The sequence below is a fragment of the Lissotriton vulgaris genome, chromosome 9, assembly GCF_964263255.1.
Source record: "Lissotriton vulgaris chromosome 9, aLisVul1.2, whole genome shotgun sequence".
In the NCBI taxonomy this organism is placed as follows: Eukaryota; Metazoa; Chordata; class Amphibia; order Caudata; family Salamandridae; genus Lissotriton; species Lissotriton vulgaris.
In genome coordinates this window covers 391,604,436-391,622,645 of record NC_141697.1, presented here as the reverse complement: position 1 = coordinate 391,622,645, position 18,210 = coordinate 391,604,436, and the positions used below count along the sequence as shown (strand labels likewise).

Below are 18,210 nucleotides of genomic sequence, written 5' to 3'. Positions count from 1 at the left end.
ACCAAGGTTCTTAGCATTTTGCACTTTTAGCGCAGGCATGTGTCACCCCAGATCTATTTGCATCCTCAGACGCAAGATTTAATTGCACTAGGTCCTATCTGGAATTCTAAATAAATATGGAAAAAGATCTGGGCCCTCTTGGGAAACCAGAAAAGGCATAACTGATCTCATATTCCACAAATAGCAGAAAGATCCTCACGCCGGTTAGTTTTCTCTGCACAGCGTCTGAGGGTGTTCTCAGGAACGTTTGACAATACATCCAGGAAAATTTCACTAGGGGTGTCCATTATTGATTGTAAAATAGAACCATAGGGCCCTCACATCTACCGCAGCACTCCATGCTACCAATTTCAACTCCCACCTTAACACCTGGATCATAGCATTTGTTGGAGAATCAAGCACAAATTTCACAATTCTACCTTCAAGTCCTTCCCATGCAATCCATCTGTCTATTGCCCACACCTATGGTCCATATGGCTTGCAGGATTACCTTGTACAAGATTACTCTACTTGGTGGCTGTAAAGAATAGCTGCCATATTTGAGATAAAATCATTTCAAACTGTCTACTTCAGACAACAATGTATTTCTTCGATGGTCAGATATTTATTCCATCTCAGATTGTCAACAAAATCATCCCAGATATTTATACTCTTGAACTAACCCACCATGTGGTACACAGAATGGGGACAACCATAAATAGGCACACAAAACTAACACCTTGCACTTATGGATAAATAAAGGTCCCAAAAGATCACTCTTAATACTCAGACAAACCATAAACAGATAATTTGCCCAAGGAGCTTGACACGCCATTGTTATTATTACATTAACATTACATGTTAATTTAATTGTTTTTATTTTAAAATAATTATATAATGTATACAGTTACGAATAATATTAAAATAAATGATTATAGGTAAACTTAAAAACATACAATATTAGCCTGAACATTAAAGTTAAAGGAACATTAACAGATGTTTGAAGGATTTCATCACCTGTATGCTAACCTAATTTATTAATAGGCCTAGCCCTATGATGTAAGGAAATGATGCACCAAGCTCTTCAGTGCTATCGTTTTGATAGTAACATGTCTACCAAAAAAGATGGATGGTCCAGCGGGGCTTGGTGCTTTGAAGAGGTATGCTGGAGGCATGACTAGTATTTCAGTTTTTTTATCCCATTGACGCTCCTATTACCCATCATGCTTACATTTTTTTATGGCCTTTCTCAATTTGGTTGGTACATCTTATGACAACAATGTCTATCTTTATGTTGTCTGTGAGGGAAGTGGAATTCAAGGTGATCGGAGCATAGCAGGCACATTGAGATGGTGGGGGGTCTATATAGATATTTAAGGGGGGACAGAGAGAATACATCTGTGACTTTACATGTGACCTGATAGGTTGAGGTATGGAATTGTTCCACTCTCATGCTTCTGGTGCATTACAGACGAAAATATTTGACCCAATTGGTAAAATGCATTTATAAATTGTGGAGTAGTAGGTTTGGTCTGCTCTGTCAAATGCAGCAGAGAGGTCTAAAACAATCAACATCCAGAAAAACCGATTGTCTGCAATTTCACTGCAACATACAAATGGCTACATAAAGCTAATTCAAGCACATTGGCTTATATGCAAACTCATAGGCTCTCGGTGTCCACACAGAGGTAGTCTTCCAAATCAACCACCTATGCACACAATTACAGTATATGTAAGACAGTTAATATAGGCCTACTTTCTGAAACTAGAGAGCTGTGTATGTCCCCATATTTAAACACTATGGGCCCGATGTAGGTAATTAAATTTTACCACTTCTTAAATACCGAATGATACCGAATCGGTATTTAAGAAGTGGTAAAATAGAGGGGGGGGGGGGGGGATGTAGGTAATACAGATTCGGTAAATACCGAATTGTTAAGATTCGGTATTTACCGATTCTGTAAATACCGATTCGGTAATGTCCATTGATTCCAATGGGCATTGAAGCCCATAGAAATCAATGGGCTTTACCGAATCGGTATTTACCGATTCGGTAAATACCGATTTCAGCAAGGGTGCAGGGGGTGTCACTTTGACACCCTCTAGTACCCCAATTCCGGACTTGTGTGCCATGTGGCACACATACATGCCCTAAGGGCATGTCTGTGTGTCACATTGCACAGGTGTGCATGCACAGATGTGCATGCACACCAGAATTCGGTATTTTACCACCCAATAGGATTGGATGGTAAAATACCGATTCTTAAGGGCCTGTGGATCTCTTAGGAGTGCCACCTACATGTGGATTTACCGAATCGGTAAATATACTGATTCGGTATTTTACCGATTCTGTGAATTTACCGATTCGGTAAATTTACAGAATCAGTAAAATATAGGACCCCTACATCAGAAAACCCATTTACCGGTCGGTAACGGCTGAATTCGGCCGTTACCGGCCGGTAAATGGCCACCTACGTATGGCACGGAGAATGATTTAAAATTAACATATATGCTCATCAAGAAACATCCTATGTAACCATGATGCAGAATCTGAATTTCCTGAAGATAAATATGTTTGTGATTTTTCGAAAAGAAGAAAATTAACCTTCCTTAATCCTACCATATTTTCAGGTTAGAACTTTTTTTATCAGAATCAAAATAGTTAACAATTTAAGAGAAGCAGCAAATATCATTTCATTAACATTTTGGTCTCTCACCCACTAAAATTTGAAATCATGCATTTAGTGAGATTGCTTCCTCCTCCCCTTCTCCTTCTATCCTCCCCCAGATACTGCTTCAAACAGGCGTTAGTTTGAAAAAGGTGTCTCACTTACGCCCGACTAAATGCTGGATCAAAGATTCTGCGTTGTTTGTACCAGCGATCATTATCCGTAGAAGTCAACAAACCTTTTCCTAAACATCTGAAGAGACAAAAAAGAAGCATTATAACACTTGGGTAGACATTTTATTGTCAGGCTAAAGTGCACACCTAAGCTGTATATGGATGTAGCAACTTTAATAGTGCGTGCCTTCCAAAATGCATCCCCAAAGTGCTTAATTCAAGATGTAAGACTGAGACAGCAGCTGGGGTCCTAGGCAAGTAGGTGAATCTCAATAACTTTTCAGAAGCCGAGGTGTTTATCAATCACTGTTTATAGGTGCAAGAGAATTCATGAGTATGGTTGTTAATTCACAGAAAGATATGATGACTTTTGAGGAAGGGCCACCTGATAAGCTACCTAAAACGAAATAACATTTTCAAGGTGCATTAAATTCAAAGATTTCCAAGAGTCTTAGGCAAACAGCCAGACATACCAAGAAAGAACCTTAAATAAAAATATTATTTTTCAGGTCTTGCAGAAAGGCTATAATTTCTTCCTTCTGAGGTACAGAGGAGTTCATTTCGCTGTCTGGTTCCTGTTACTTTCAATATTATACCCCCTAACTTAGCAGTTACAATCCAACCTGGGCTAGAGATCTCAAGGTCCTACTTGGAACATAAAGCCAAAATTCAGTGGAGAAGTGTGGCTCAATGGTTGGAGCGGCAGACCCTGACGCAGAGGTCTAGCCCAGGACCAGGGTTCAATTCCCCGCCTCAGCGGGTCTTGGGCTCAAAAATTCCACGGACCTGATCATTCTCGCATCGGTGCCTATTCCAATCATGAAGTCCCACTCTGCAACTCTGGGCAATAGCTTGCTTAATCTCCACAACAGCCCCCACAAGGCTAAGGATGCCTGCCCCCACAATGCTAAGGATGCCTGGCCTCCACCTTGGGGGTGCCCAGGAGTGGACGCCTCACAGGGTAAGCCAGGATGGGTTCCACAGCGGTATTTGTACAAGCACCTTGAGACCCTTGTGGGTGAGTAGTGCGCTATACAAGTATCAATTTACATTTACATTTACGTTTGCAGGGAGAAAAGCCATCATGATGGATGAACTTAAAAACAATCATTATGGTTTGAAATTTTATATGGTTGGAATTCAGTAGCAATCAGTAAACAGTGTAATCTTTCTTGGGTTGGACTGACATGCACTCAGTAATTGAGCCAAGCTAGAACTCTAGCCTCCTTTGCAGATATTGTGTAGCTTCCCTGGAAGCTCAGCCAAAATTGCACATGCTATGGCCAAATTTCCATCAGGCTGAGCTGTTGCTGAGATCAATAGAGAATATGATGACAGACCAACTAGAATGATCTACCATTTCATTCTCAATGTGCAGTCAAAAGGGACTCCCAAGGCTTGAATTTCCTGTAGGTTCTTAACCATTTGTGGTTGACCTATGTGAGATAGCTTTCATTTAGCCTTGGATCTCTTTTACCAATAGATCCAATACCCCGGTATCTATATCAAAGTACCTGTTCAAAGTGAACAGCATCTGTGTGTCATCTGCTTAGATATGATACCTTATAACATGGGCTTTTAATAAATCATTGCACAATCTCACATGATCATAAGAAATTAAGAGTGTGGGGAAGCCCTGCACAATGCCATTCGTAGATGTCACCACTGCAACTAAGGAATGAGAGAACCCCTGGGGACTCCAGATGTAGAAAGCCGCCACTGGAGCTGAACCTTTCCATCACTCCAGAGATGAGTGGGAAGATCTAGCTACATACTGCAATCTAATCCATATGTCAATGTCAATGATATTAAAAGTGGCAGAAGGCTTCTGCAACTCTAAAAAGGCCTCCTACCTAAGCAGACTTTTTGGAACTTTCAATAACAGAGTTCATATTCTCTCATAAGAACCAAAGGATGATTGTCAGTCACTCAGTAAACCACTGCCCTACACATATTTTGAAAACTGTTTAGATGCCACCTCTTGTTTCTGGATGCTGGTAACACCCTGTTTCATGGTCTCACAGACTCCACAGTGTCACCCCACTTAAATGCATCCTATACATCTTCGTAGGTTAGGGCTGAGAATGGTGAAACAAACAAAAAAAGACATTTCACTTTGAATGTTATGGGTGCATTCTCTTAGGGAGGCTGGTCATCAGATTTCAGAGTTAGTTCTATTAGCAATGAGTCCCAGTTGACTGTTTTTTTCCATTCCTTTCTGACGCTCTTAAATCTCATGTTTACCTACTTCTGCTTGTACGCATTTACAAAGTTCAGACCCCACATTGCTACATCTAGGGTGTTTTCTGGCTTCCAACTGATGGGTTTTGTCCTTTCAATTAGTAACACGACAAGGGCTATAAACTTGCCATTGGACTTGCCATACCTCTTAACAGGCAGAGTTTATGGTTATACAGATTCTGTCTTTCAGTCAGATGAGTTACATGGGTAGTAACACACCTTCAGTAGCTTCATATTACTTGACATGCTCAGGTCATATGGTCAGGTCATATGGTAAAGAGCGCTATCTTCCATTTTGAATGGTGCATTTGTGTGGGATTATTGGGTACATATTATGTATGTGTTAGGGTGTTAGATAAATTTGGTGTTACATAAATGAACTGAATCAATTTAAACTTAGCATTCCTAGACATCATAGGTGTGTTGGAGAACTGCAAGCAATTCCCTTCCTGTTAGTTCTTCAACTAGGCCCCTGTCCCACTTCTCCTCAGGCTATCCCAGCTCCTTTACCCTAGTGTCTTATATTGCCAGGTTACCATAAGGCATTGCCTTCTCTATCTAAATACTATTGGCAGCACGTTGTCTGTTTCTAAATCATCCCGGGAATAACTGTACATTTGAGTTGTGGCTTTATATAGGGCTGCATGTGTGAGAACCCTTCCCATTGTTTTTTATATTCTTCCTTGAGCTCTGCAAATGATATTAGGATTCACATATCGTACAACTGCCCTACTTTAGTGATCATTGCTTTTTTCCATATTCTGCAAGTGGCCAGGGTATCAGCACGTTTGAGCCCAAGTTTGCTCCATAGTTTCCAATAGGAGACCATTTTTTAGTGTCTAATTCAGGTTTATTCGGCCATCTGTAGCAGTACCAAGAGTGGTTTTGAGTGGGAATTTCTGCCAAACAGCAAATTAGTTACTGAGATGTTCCCTGGATTTGCCTGTACATATTTTGCTTCTAGATTTGACTTTGGGCTCAGCCATTTCCCTACTATTGAACCTGGTCCTTTTTGCAGAGTTACACCCGATCTTTTTGTCCTCCTCCTGTATTTTTTCTGACCAGTTTTTTGTTTGCTTTAGGACTCTGGGCACTTTACCACTGCCGATCAGTGCTAAAGTGCCTGTGTTCTCTCCTTTAAACTTGGGTATGATTGGTCTACGTCAGTTTGGCATATTTAGATTACCTGTACATCCCTTGTACAGTGGTATCCAATATACCCAGGGGCTGTAAAATCTCACTAGTGGGCCTGCAGCGCTGGTTGCCCCACCCACACTAGTAGCCTTTCAAACCTGTGCATAGTTTACTGCCACATTAACTTGGCATTTAAAGTTACTTGCCAAGTCTGGAACTCACCGTTTACTACATATAGGTCATCCCTAAGGTAGGCCCTAGATAGCCCTATAGCCCTATGAGTACATGTAGTGTGGGAGGTCATTCATAATTATAAGAGATATAGTGTCACAGTGCGCTCATTCCAATGAAGCATGTGGGGACCAAACAAGGTGCAATATATCAACTACCCGTTCACTATGAGTGGGCACTCTGGCCAGTAAAATCCCAAATAATCAAGAGTGTTGGAAACGACCACCTGGTCACTACATGTACTTACACTTCATGGCATGGGTTTGCAGCACCTTGACCAGGCTTTCACTGTTTTGACACTTGATGTCTGGCGATGGGCTTCCCCTTTTTACAACAGACATTTTCTCACTTCACCTCATTGTTTCTTTCTAGAATTTACATGCCCTGATGAGGGCTGAAGAAACCCAAAATGCATTGGGATGAGCTGAAATTTGTATGAAGCATCCTATTAATAGATGAATGAATATATTGCAAATAAAAAGTTACGCATCATGAACATTTTGATCATTCTTGAATAAAGCAATTCTCAAACTAATTAAACAAACTAATCAATGAAATTGTATATCATTTGATGCCTAATATTGATGCATATTGGATTATGTTCCTTCTTTTGGGAACTCGGCAGTGCATGTAAGGGACTTTCAATAGGTAAAAGGTAGGACATGTGCTTTTATTATGTGGCATGTCCTAGTAGTGACAAACAGCCTATTTGGTTTGTCACTGCTGTGAGGCCTGCTCATCCCATAGGTTTGCATTGGGAACTCCCTCATATGTGTTCAGTGGTAATTTCTGATCTGAAAGGTGTAGAAATACCCCGTTTGGTATTTTTGGAATAGTGCTGATAAGTCCTGCTTATTGGTGAAAGTGGATTTTTCATTACTATTTTAGAAATGCAATTTTTAGAAAGTGGGCATTTCTGTATGCTTATGACTCTTTGTGCTTTGCAGCAAACTCCAATCAACGTCTGGTTTAGACTAACAGGGATCTGGTTTGTGCATTCACTCTAGACAGTCACAAAGGGAGCTGAGGTGGGCCCTGCATATCTTGATGGGTCTTCCTAAGCTAGAGTGGTCGAAGGAGTGGTCACTGACACCTGAATTGCAGCTTGCTCACCTAATAAATCAGACACCTGAATTGGGCTGTGCCTGTCCTCTCTCAATCCTGTCTCCACCCCTCTGTAGTGTGTCTAGAGCCAGGGCTCAGATTGAATGGGGTTGTTGCGCACTTCTAAAGTTTGATTGAAGTTACCTCCACATCAAAGACATTTTGAGTATAAGTACAGAGGCTCTGAACTCATGCTTGTACACACAGTTTGGGACTTGTAACCAGACGCTGCTGGCTCCACATACTGCACCTAGCCAGATGGAACTGCTGTGCTACCAGGAGGTAGTGCCACTTTACCAGCTGCTTTGCTGGCCTGGTGCCTGCATTCTTGCTTATGTGCCCCCAGTAATCTCCAATTACATTTTGGCCTGCCTCCAGGTTGAGGATGGTGAGACACTTTGGGGCATCAGGTGCCGCCATGCATGGTCCAGCCTCACCTTCACTGTCGGGCTTGACCGCAGCGCGACTTGCACAAAGTGGCAGTACTGATTCCCGGATGCGCTGGGGAGCAGAAATTGTGTTGCATGCTCCCAGTCCCCCTCAACAAAGCTCCAATTGATGCAGCCACCGCCCAGGTCAAAGGAAGACCTCCAGGGTTCCCGGGCCAAGACGATTCGCTTTGGGTGACTAGTAGTTGTACCAGCCACTCACAGCCGCTGCCTTCGGTTGCTCCCTGCATGGGGGGCCCAGTGAGGCACCCTGTTTCTCCTGGCAGTGTGCGTGTCCACCGTGTGCTTGGGACATACAGTTGGGCTCCCTGTCCGTTTTTTACTTGCTCTGTGAGTGTTTCATTTTACATAAATTACCCCGTTACCTATAATAGGCATGCCAGTGCTGCTGTGCCTAGTAGCCTTCTCTTTATTACTGTATACATTTTCAGAAGAGCGCAGGAGCACTGTTATATGTTTCTGCTGCATTTTATGACCTGGTATTGGTATATGTCATTTTATACCCTAAACTGGTTAGCATAACGAGGACAATACCATGTGTCTGCATAAATATGCACAGTAATGTGGTCTTTAATGATGTTTTGGTACCATGCAGTGATTCATATAATTTGCCCTAAACTGCTTCATATTCATGCCCTGATGTGAAGATGTATGTTGTGGTTATGCCCTATACTGACAGGATAACTAGTACTCTTTCAGGAGATACATATTACGTACCGTAATAGTGATTTTATGACATATGCAACATATAAGTGTCTATTTAATTGCATTGAATGTGATGTTATGACAATTGCCAAGTTGGCAAAGTGATTATTGTTTATCTGGTTTTGGTCTATTTTTAAATGCAACACAGATACCGTATTTTTATATAATACCGTGAGGAGTCTCTTTTGCGGTGCATTTATTGTGTCATTGGTATGCGTGTGTTGCGCAAACACTTTAAACATTGCCAATAGGATAAGCCTGACTGTTCTGCCAAGCTACCAAATGGATGAGCCAGGGTTATCTTGGATGTGTGACTTTCTTACCCAGACTAGAGTGGTGGGCTCTGTCTGGCTTAGGTGCATACACTAGCCAACCAAAAACCCAATTTCTAACACCTACCCATTGGAGTAGTACTGTCAGGGATTAGGTCTCAAAATCAGGTCTTCCAAGGCGTTCTTGATTGGTGGCTATGAAGAGTTTTTATAATGCTAACTAGTCAATTAGTATATTTTTTAAGTCTCGGAAAAAGGGCCTAGTCATTGTCACTGGTATATTCACAAACAAGTAAAGCATGCAGGATATAAGCACCATTACTGTATGAACAATTCTGTATTCTGCACATTGCAACTTTAGCAGAGCTTTGGCATGAGCCAGAGCATCGATTGGGTTTTGGAAAAAGGTGATGCTGTCACACGTCCTCTGCTTCCCAGTAGATATTAAATGCCATGTATTTCAAGGTCTGTGGCTATCACTCTGTTGTGATAGCACGCTCACCGATCTCCCTCAACTGAAATAGATACAACTTAGCTCTACTGACTTTCACACTAAAGGCTCTCTCAAAATAACCCCAGGTTTCTGAAGGCATGCAAAAGGTCCTCCAGAACATTTTGATATCATCAGTGTACTGAAAGATGATGTGCGAGTGTTCCCTCCTGTCTAACCCCTGCCATGTACCCTCTTTCCTTACATGGCTGGTGAGTGGCTAGATGGCCAGAGGAAGCAAGATGAGGGACTGCAGGCATCCATCTTTGTAACCTTCATGGTTCTGAGAACATCTTCCCTAATTTACAATAGGACTTTGGATTTGCATAGAATGATTGAATCCATGCTTGGACTTAAGCTCCAAAACTTATTGTCCAAGGATTTTAAACAGCTACTCCCAGTCCATCATATCAGTCAGTTTGCAATGTATTATATCATTAAAAAAACTTATGTTATGGTAAAATGCTTATGTAGTGCACACAGCTACACACACAGAGTTTTCCAGCGCTTTTAGCAATAGATAAAGTTTCTTACAGCTCAGGTGATTCAAAACAGCCACGTCTTTAGTTGGTTACAAAAAGTGGCCAAGATCTCAGGTGTTCTGGCAAAGTGTTCCAAAGCTTAGTAATGTAAAAGAGCGACCTACCATGGGAGTACGTTTAATCTAAGGGACAGTGCACAAGGTGAGGTTGATGGAATGCAGATAGCGCGTGGGCTAATGCGGTTTTATCAGACCATTGATATGGTGGATGGCGATCCCTGCCTTTGCTTTGAAGACATAACACAAAGCCTGGAATTGGACATACTTTTCAACCCCTAGCCAGTGAAGCTTGCTGCAGAGAGATGTAACTGAGGCATGTTTTGGTAGTCGATAGATCAGCCTTACAACCTCATTCTGCACCACCTGCAGATGTCTCATGGAGGCTGTATCAGGCCCCAGGTAGAGGATGTTACTATAATCCAGGCAAGATAGAAGGAGAGCCTGGAGGAAAGTTCTTTGGGTAGATATGGGGGAAATCCAGATTAATTTTCGTAGCCATTTCAAAGTAACAAAGCAGGATCCACATACCTTTGCCACATGTGGCTTCATGGAGAGCATATTGTCTACCAAGAACCCTATGTTCTTGACTTTGGAAGCAGGGATAGGGATATCACCCATAACAGCTGGCCAATGCTGTGGTACCCAGAGGCATGGGTTCTTTCCAAGGGCCAACACCTCAATTTTCTTACCATTCAGCAAGTTGTTATTCATCCATGAGGCTACTTGAGTCAAGCAGGAGTTCAAAGACACAGAGCTGTGTTTCAAAGTGGATGATAATGAAAAGATGATTTGGATATCATCAGCATACACCATCAGCATAGGGAAATAAAGTGAGAACACAGCGTTCCACCAGCTCTGCCGAGCAGGCACACATAGATATAAAAAGAAAATGCTGGACTCAGAGCGGATCCTTGAGGAACCTCAGAGGTAAAATCATGACACATGGATGAAGCTCTGCCTGAGTAAACCTAGAAAGTTTGACTCTTCAAGAAGATGGATAACCAAGCCAAAGCTATTCCCTGGATCCCTAATTGTGTCAGTCTCCCTATGAGCGTGTCATGGAACACAGTATCAAAGGCAGCCCTGTGATCTAGTAGAATCAGACCTGCAATCTCGCCCTCATCTAGGAGCAGTCATGTAAAAAAAACTGAGACTCCACAAAAGCAGAGAGTTGTATACCTACATACTTTTCTAGAATTCTACGCAGAGTAGGAGAAAGGAAACAGGTCTATAATTAGATCAATTGGTGGGATTCAAGCTGGACTTCTTCAGAAGAGGAAGAACAGTAGAATGCATCCATACCTGGGGAAGGGAGCCCTTCTGCAACAAACAATTAAGGAGTCTTACCGGAGGAAGCATGGTGTCCAGATCTTAAAGATAAAGCTTGGCAGGGGAAGGGGATCCCTAGGAGAACCAGATGTTATAGATTGTGACAAAGACACAAGTAAAGACAGGTCCAAAGTATACCACAAACTACCTTACACTGCTTACTACTCGCATGTCAGAAGAGTCTATGGAAAAAGTGGCTGCCTTCCATCAGTGTCAAATATAAGGAAATATTGCCAATACTAATCATATAGAATGGTTTGGAAATGTAATTTGCGAAATGGCTGATTGTTTGCGGGTTGAAATAAAAAGGAACAGTTTTGGAGAACGTAAGATAAAGAGAAACAAGTGTAAAGAGAAGAGCTGGTTTAATGAGGAATGCCAGAAATTAAAAGCATGTATAAGAAAAGGGGATAAAGACTCAGGGTAAAAAATGATCTAGAGTTGTTCCATTGCCTTTAGAAACTAAGGAACAAATATAAAATGGTCATTACGAATAACAAAAGAATGCCTAGAGAGCTACAGGGGAAACCTATTATCAGAAATAGAACAAAAAAATATAAACATTTTCTGGAAGCTGGTCCAAGAAGGCTCTGGTAAGGTATAGGGGTCTTTAAATTGTGTGGTGGCAGAAGACACTTGGGAGAGGTATTTGAGAGAAATATGTGGTAACTGTGTTGAACCAGCGAGTCAGAGAACCTCTTGTTGGCCAGGTATTGAGAAGGACATTAGGGCCCTCTTTACGGCAAGTAATGTTAAACAAATTATATAAAAATTAACTCTGACCGAGCAGCTGGCCCAGATAGCCTCCTGTAACTGCTTATAAAGATCCGGCTAGATTGGTGGGCAGAATTCTTCTCACAAATGTTTGCTGGTATACTTGGTTCAGGTGAGATGTCAGAAAACTGGTAAGGGGCAATTATCAGACCAATACATAAAAGGGGAACTAAAGGCCCCGAAGAACTGTAGACTAATCAACTTAGTAGATGTGGGCGAAAAGGTATTTGCAAAAATAATTTTGGAAAACCTTACATAATGGGTAGAAGTAAATCAGAATGTGCCCCCTGAACAGGGTCAACAGCGCGGAAGTTGATGGAACAAGGTGGCAGGTTGTTCTGCTGCTTCGTCGACTTCCGGGCAGCATTTGATCTGGAGGACGGAAAGCAATTAAGGGAATCTTTGACCAGGTGTGGTGTTCCTAAAAGTCTCCTAGATTTACTCCAAAGGCTACATAGTTGTAACTGGGCCCAGGTTATTTTGTATACAGAGGGGACCTTGTTGCAGAAGTTCCCAATCGAAAATGGGTTAAGACAAGGGTGTGTCTTGGCCCACTTGCTTTTCTCCATATTTATAGCCTATCAGCCGTCGGTTTTGGGTGGTGGCTCGTGGTGCCAGCCATATGCTAGATGGGAAACACATTGCATGCATACTTTATACAGATGACCTTGGAATTTTAGACCAAACTGAGATTGGTCTGCAAAGAAAGTTGAATGTGTTTAGTGAATATTGCTGCTCCAAAAAACTTGTAGTAAATATAGAGAAAACTAAGATTCTTTTCTTTGGTAAGAAAATGACAAAATGTAGCAGTTTTTTTGACTTCACAAAGTTAGAGATGGTAAATGAATACAAGTATTTAGGGGTGCGGTTCCAGAAATCTCTAAAATGGCGTACCCGCCTCGATGCTTTGAGAGTAACGGCCCTCGCTTCAGTTAGTGGTCTGAAAAAATGTAACAAAGATTATGGAGAAATGTCAGATAGACCCCTACTGAAAGCTTATAATGCCATGATTCCACCCCAGTTCCAATATGAGCAGAATTGTTCTATGTAAGTGGGAAAAATGGTTGGGACATTGAAGAGGGGAAATGCTTAAAAAACATTTTATCCCTACCCATGTCCTCGATGATCCAGGCAGTAAGAATGGAGACAGGAGTAGTATTTTGAGATATAATGGCACACATGACGATAATATGATTCTGGCAGTGCCTGGGCTGAAAAGAGGAGCACAAAATATCACAATGGTGCAAAAATTAAATACTGCGGAGTGAATTAAAGTGGCCAAAGGGAGTAAGCGAAATCGTAACAAAGGCTTGTAGGGACATGAGAGTCAAGCTGGGCCCACAGAATCTACAAATTGAGTGAGTGAACTCAGGGCCTTAGGGAAAGAAATATAATGAGACCACGATCAATAGTATCTTGGGTCGAAAAAATCTGTGTATTTTATGGTCCAATCAAGGCAAAATGAACAACTGTTCCCGCACAAAGATGTACTACCCAATTGTTGGATTGGAAATTAATAACTAAGGCTAAGGATCAGAATCAACCACTGCTATGCTAACAACAGGATAAAAGGTGCTATGGTTGATTCCAAGGGGAAATGCACCTGTAATCTAGGTACAACATGTGACAATTTTCAAATACTATTGGATTGTTTAAAGGTTCTCACAGCACAGAATGTTTTTTACGTCCAATTTTCTTAAAACCTGGTAGAAGCTGTGGAGTTGTTAACAGAAATGCACTCTTTGGATATAGCACATGCTAAGGGGAGGTTTATGCTCAAAGTAAAAAAGGTTTTTAACAATTTTGACAATTGGAGTTTTTAAGAGATTTTTTAGATGAAATGTTGACTGCACAGATAAGCGGAGTTATTAATGAATCGTACATGTTAAAGAATTTTATGAAAGGTTTTCTTTCTCTTCTTTATTCATATAGTTTATAAAAGAGATTGTATTCATGGATGTTTTAATGTGTTTAAGGACCAATGTCTGGAGGATAGCAGGAGAATCAACTAAAACGGAATCATCAAAATCAAAGAGCAACAGAGAGATATTAGTCTGAGAAAAATCTCCTCTTCCCCTCAACAGAGATAGCTGAATATCTTTCCCTTTACTAACGAAGAAAAGTACTAATTTCTCACATTGAACCTGAGATAGTAGAGATGCAGAAGCAATCCTGCTAGTGTTAGAGAGCTCATTGACTATTCTTAAAAGCGTTTAGGGACCATTATGGGCCAAGGTGATCTGATCAGAAAAGAAAGTGGCACTGGCCATTTTACAATGTCACTGGACTTTTATGCCCAGATGCATCAACCGTTTTAGGAAGTGCAAACGGTGCGATTCGCATAAATCGGCCTTTTGCACTTCCTAAATTGGTTACTGGGATGCATCAAGCATTTTTTGGAATTCGCTTTTTTTGCGAGTTCCAAAAAAATGCGATTGCTGTTAAGGAATCGCACATTTGCGATTCCTTAACAGCAATGCATCATCCCTAAAACATTTGCGACTTCCAAAATTGCAAATGCAAATTACCACGAAGTTGAACTTCGTGGTAATTTGGAAAAATGTTTAAAAACGCATGAAAATGCATTTTTTAAACGTGTACGTTACAGGCACACATGTCCTTAGGACATGTGTGTATGTAACTCACATGTAAAAGTGCATTTCATGAGTGCAGGGGGGGGTCCGTGGGACCCCCCTCTCCACCCTTGAAAGGCTTTGATGCATTCCAAATTTAAATTGCGAATTCGCAATTCCCATTCATTCCTATGGGCATTTCAGCCCATAGGAATGAATGGGAATATCGGATTCGCTTTTTGGAAATCGCAATTTTTTTGGAATTCGGTAAAAAATGCGATTTTTACCGAATCCCCAAAAAATTGCGAAATTAATGATGCATTGCCATTTGCGAATCCTTAATTGCGATTCCTTATTTTTCGCAATTAAGGAATCGCAAATGACAATGTTGATGCATCTAGGGGTTAGACCCTTAAACACAGACCCTAAAAATGGGCTCCTCATTTACTGTATAACCTTACCTTTTCATTGGCTAACATGGGTGCCCACATTGGGGCCCTTTTTATCCTTTTAATAACTGTATCATTGTAAAATTGTTGTGGTATTAACTAACTAAACAATAAAGGTTTTCATTTAATTCTACAATGGCTATTGTAGTGCTTCAGAGCCGATTTATGTTTAAGCTTGGAAGTGTCATCTTAGCTAAGTCTCCAAACCCTCTGGGTGTGTCCCTCTACCATACGATAAACCCACTCTGGTTCAGATGTACCAAATCCAGTAGCACTCTTTGCATTGTTCTAGAGGTCAATGTTCCTAGCATTTTGAAGTTCAAAGTCAACATCAACAGCGCGCAGTACGAAGTCCTGGATAAGGGATTGTGATCATCTCTTCGGAGGACCAGTACTATTGCCTCCCTAGTCACTGTGGGGAGCATGGCCATCAGATAAATGTAAAGTAGGCTCTCAGAGAGTTTCCCTTGATATGTCTGGTGGAATTCTGATGCAATACTATACCTGCTAATTGTTTTAAATGTAGCCCATTATAGTATAGCCATGGTTATCTATTCCAAAGAAATTGGGGTACCCGGGTCAGCCCTTTGGCTGTCGCAGATGATCTTCACGTATGTATACATCTATCGTTATGCTGTCCCTCAATTGGTCTTGAGTAAAGATGTTTATAATATGAGGTAAATAACCCATTAATTTTGGCTTGGGCATGTAGTGTATGTCCGCTGGTGTGTTTAATAACTCTGATGGCACCACAGTGTGTGACTGTGCATGAAAGTCTTGCAAGTAGTGTGCCTTTTTTATCACCTTTGGGGTGTCTGTGGTCAGTATATACTTTGTAGTCATGCAGACATAGCCTTTTACGAATGTCAGGGCGCTGCTTCCTTTTGCGTATTGGTTGTGGTCTTTTAGATTCAGATGTAATAATTTTTTAAATATCGGTTTATACCCTTTGCAGTTGATCATGCAATGCAGCTCGTACTCCTGAGGAGTTTTTAAATCACAACCCCTGAATGTAGGCCTTGAAGTTCTCCCATTCTAACACGGCTCAAGTAATGGTGACAATGCACCACAAGATCATGGGCATAGATTAGAATTGAGCAAGGTCACTATTGTTTCCTTTTCTAACTCCCTCTATGCCACTTGTGTCTATGACATTCAATTGTGTATGAAGGATACCACAAATGATGAGCTCTTTATAAGCACCTTTAACAGGATAATCCATCAAATTGCTAATAACGTCAGGGATACTGGTAGCAAGAGAGCTAGTGTAGGTGAGACATGGTTTGGTTCCAGTGGCTCAAAGGCCCATCAAAGTCTATTAATTGTATTAAAAAGAATCCCTAGAGACAGGGCAGAGACAACAAGGAGAGGAAATGACTACACATGCCGTTTTAACTCGGAAAACAGAAATTAAAGAGAAAGCCTGTCATCTTTTGCACTGTAACACAGCAACAGGTTTTGGGAAATCATTCATCTCCCGTTCTTTACTGGAGTAACAAATAGTATAGTAGCCTGTGTGATTTCCCTGGATGTATGGATAAAACATTTCTAAGGGATTTATGGTAGTCGATTGGAGGTCCCCTCAGCACCACCCACAGGATCATTGCGGAGGGATCCTTCCTCTTGTTCTACAGAGGATGAGGTATTGGCTGCCATTGCAACCATGGCTAAGTATAAACTGACAGGCTCATAAGGGGTCCCTGACAATTTATTTAAACACAACCCCTTGGTCTGGGCTACAATTTGCATGCAAGTGTTTAATCCAGCCTAAAGGAAGGGTCTCCTTGCTTCATGGCTGAGGTGTGTAACTATCCCAGTGTTCAGAAAGGGAGATAGGTCCAATCCTCTGTGTTAAAGGCTAATTTCCCTCATAGATTTGATGGCTAAGGGCCTTGGCAGGGTAATTCTGACTAGACTATCTGATTGGCTGGAACAAAACAATGTAATCTCCTGTCTTCATCATGGGTTCAGAAAGGGGAAAGGTACACTTGATCAGAGCTTCAACCTTCATTTGATTACTGTCAAATACACTGTGGCCAAAAGAGGGCAGATCTATTTAGCTTTTATGAACTTATCATCAGCTTGTGACCATGTCACCAGAGCTAAATGATTGGTCTTGCTGATTGATCTAGGGTTTGTTCACAATATTGTCAAATTTCTCCATGAACTCCATCAGGACCTCACAACAGTAGTTAGATTTAACCAGAATGGGTCTCTGTCTTCTCCAATAACAGTACTTAAAGGATCAGGCATGGTAAGGCTGTATGTTAGCCACACTCTTATTGGCACTATATATTAGCTAACTAGGCCCATCCCTGTATTTGGCTTCTAAAGATATTCCTCGGGTGAGGTTGCAGCTTATCCCTGCACTCATATATGCTGTTTTGATAGCTAGAACAGCGATGGACCTCCAGCGACTTACCAACTCCTTTATACAGTTCATTGCTTCCCTAGACATGAGCACTATTTACTCCAATTCCCATATTATGGCTATTGGTTATGAAAATACATCCTAGAAAAAATACTTGAGAAAACCAGGAGTGACTAGAGTTTCTACCTTTCTGTACTTGGGGTTATTTCTGATAAGAATGGTTCTTGGGCCCCACAAAGAAGGGTTAAAAGAAACTGGTTGGCTTGATAAGTTGACTCAGTCATTGATTTTGCAAAAAGACTGGGGGATAAGCCCATACAGGCGATGGTGAATTTTATAAGGCAAAGTGTTTATCCATCACTAGCTATGTAAGTGATTTATGGGGTTATAGGGACTGGGGAGAGATCCAGAGAGTGGAATACAACTTTATAAGAAAAGTGTTGTCGATTCCTAAGTCAGAAGCTACATTTATTGCCCACAAAGAGCTGGATTTGGAATAGATCTCCAATAGGTTGTCCCTTTAACCTTTAGTTAGATGGTTTCAAATCTGGTCAAGCACTGAGTTAGATCTCAGCCATGCAAACATCACAGACTATCTCTCTTAGGACAAAGGTCATACTATTCAATGGTTATGTTATATAGAAGGGCCATTAGAGAAACTGGGGTGTATGGGTCTCCAGGAAAGATTATTGAGAAAGATCTGCCCTGCATTAAAAAAAAAGTCAT

At 41.2% G+C, this 18,210-nt stretch overlaps 1 protein-coding gene across 1 annotated transcript in view; it reads right to left on the bottom strand.

Annotated features, from left to right (window-relative positions):
* Positions 1–18,210, bottom strand: part of LOC147690172 (cholesterol 24-hydroxylase-like) — a 275,267-nt gene that overhangs the window by 143,281 nt on the left and 113,776 nt on the right. The window contains exon 5 of the mRNA XM_086937765.1: positions 2,814–2,900. Within this exon, the coding sequence (XP_086793891.1) occupies positions 2,814–2,900 (87 nt within the window). The remainder of the gene's footprint in view (positions 1–2,813; positions 2,901–18,210) is intronic.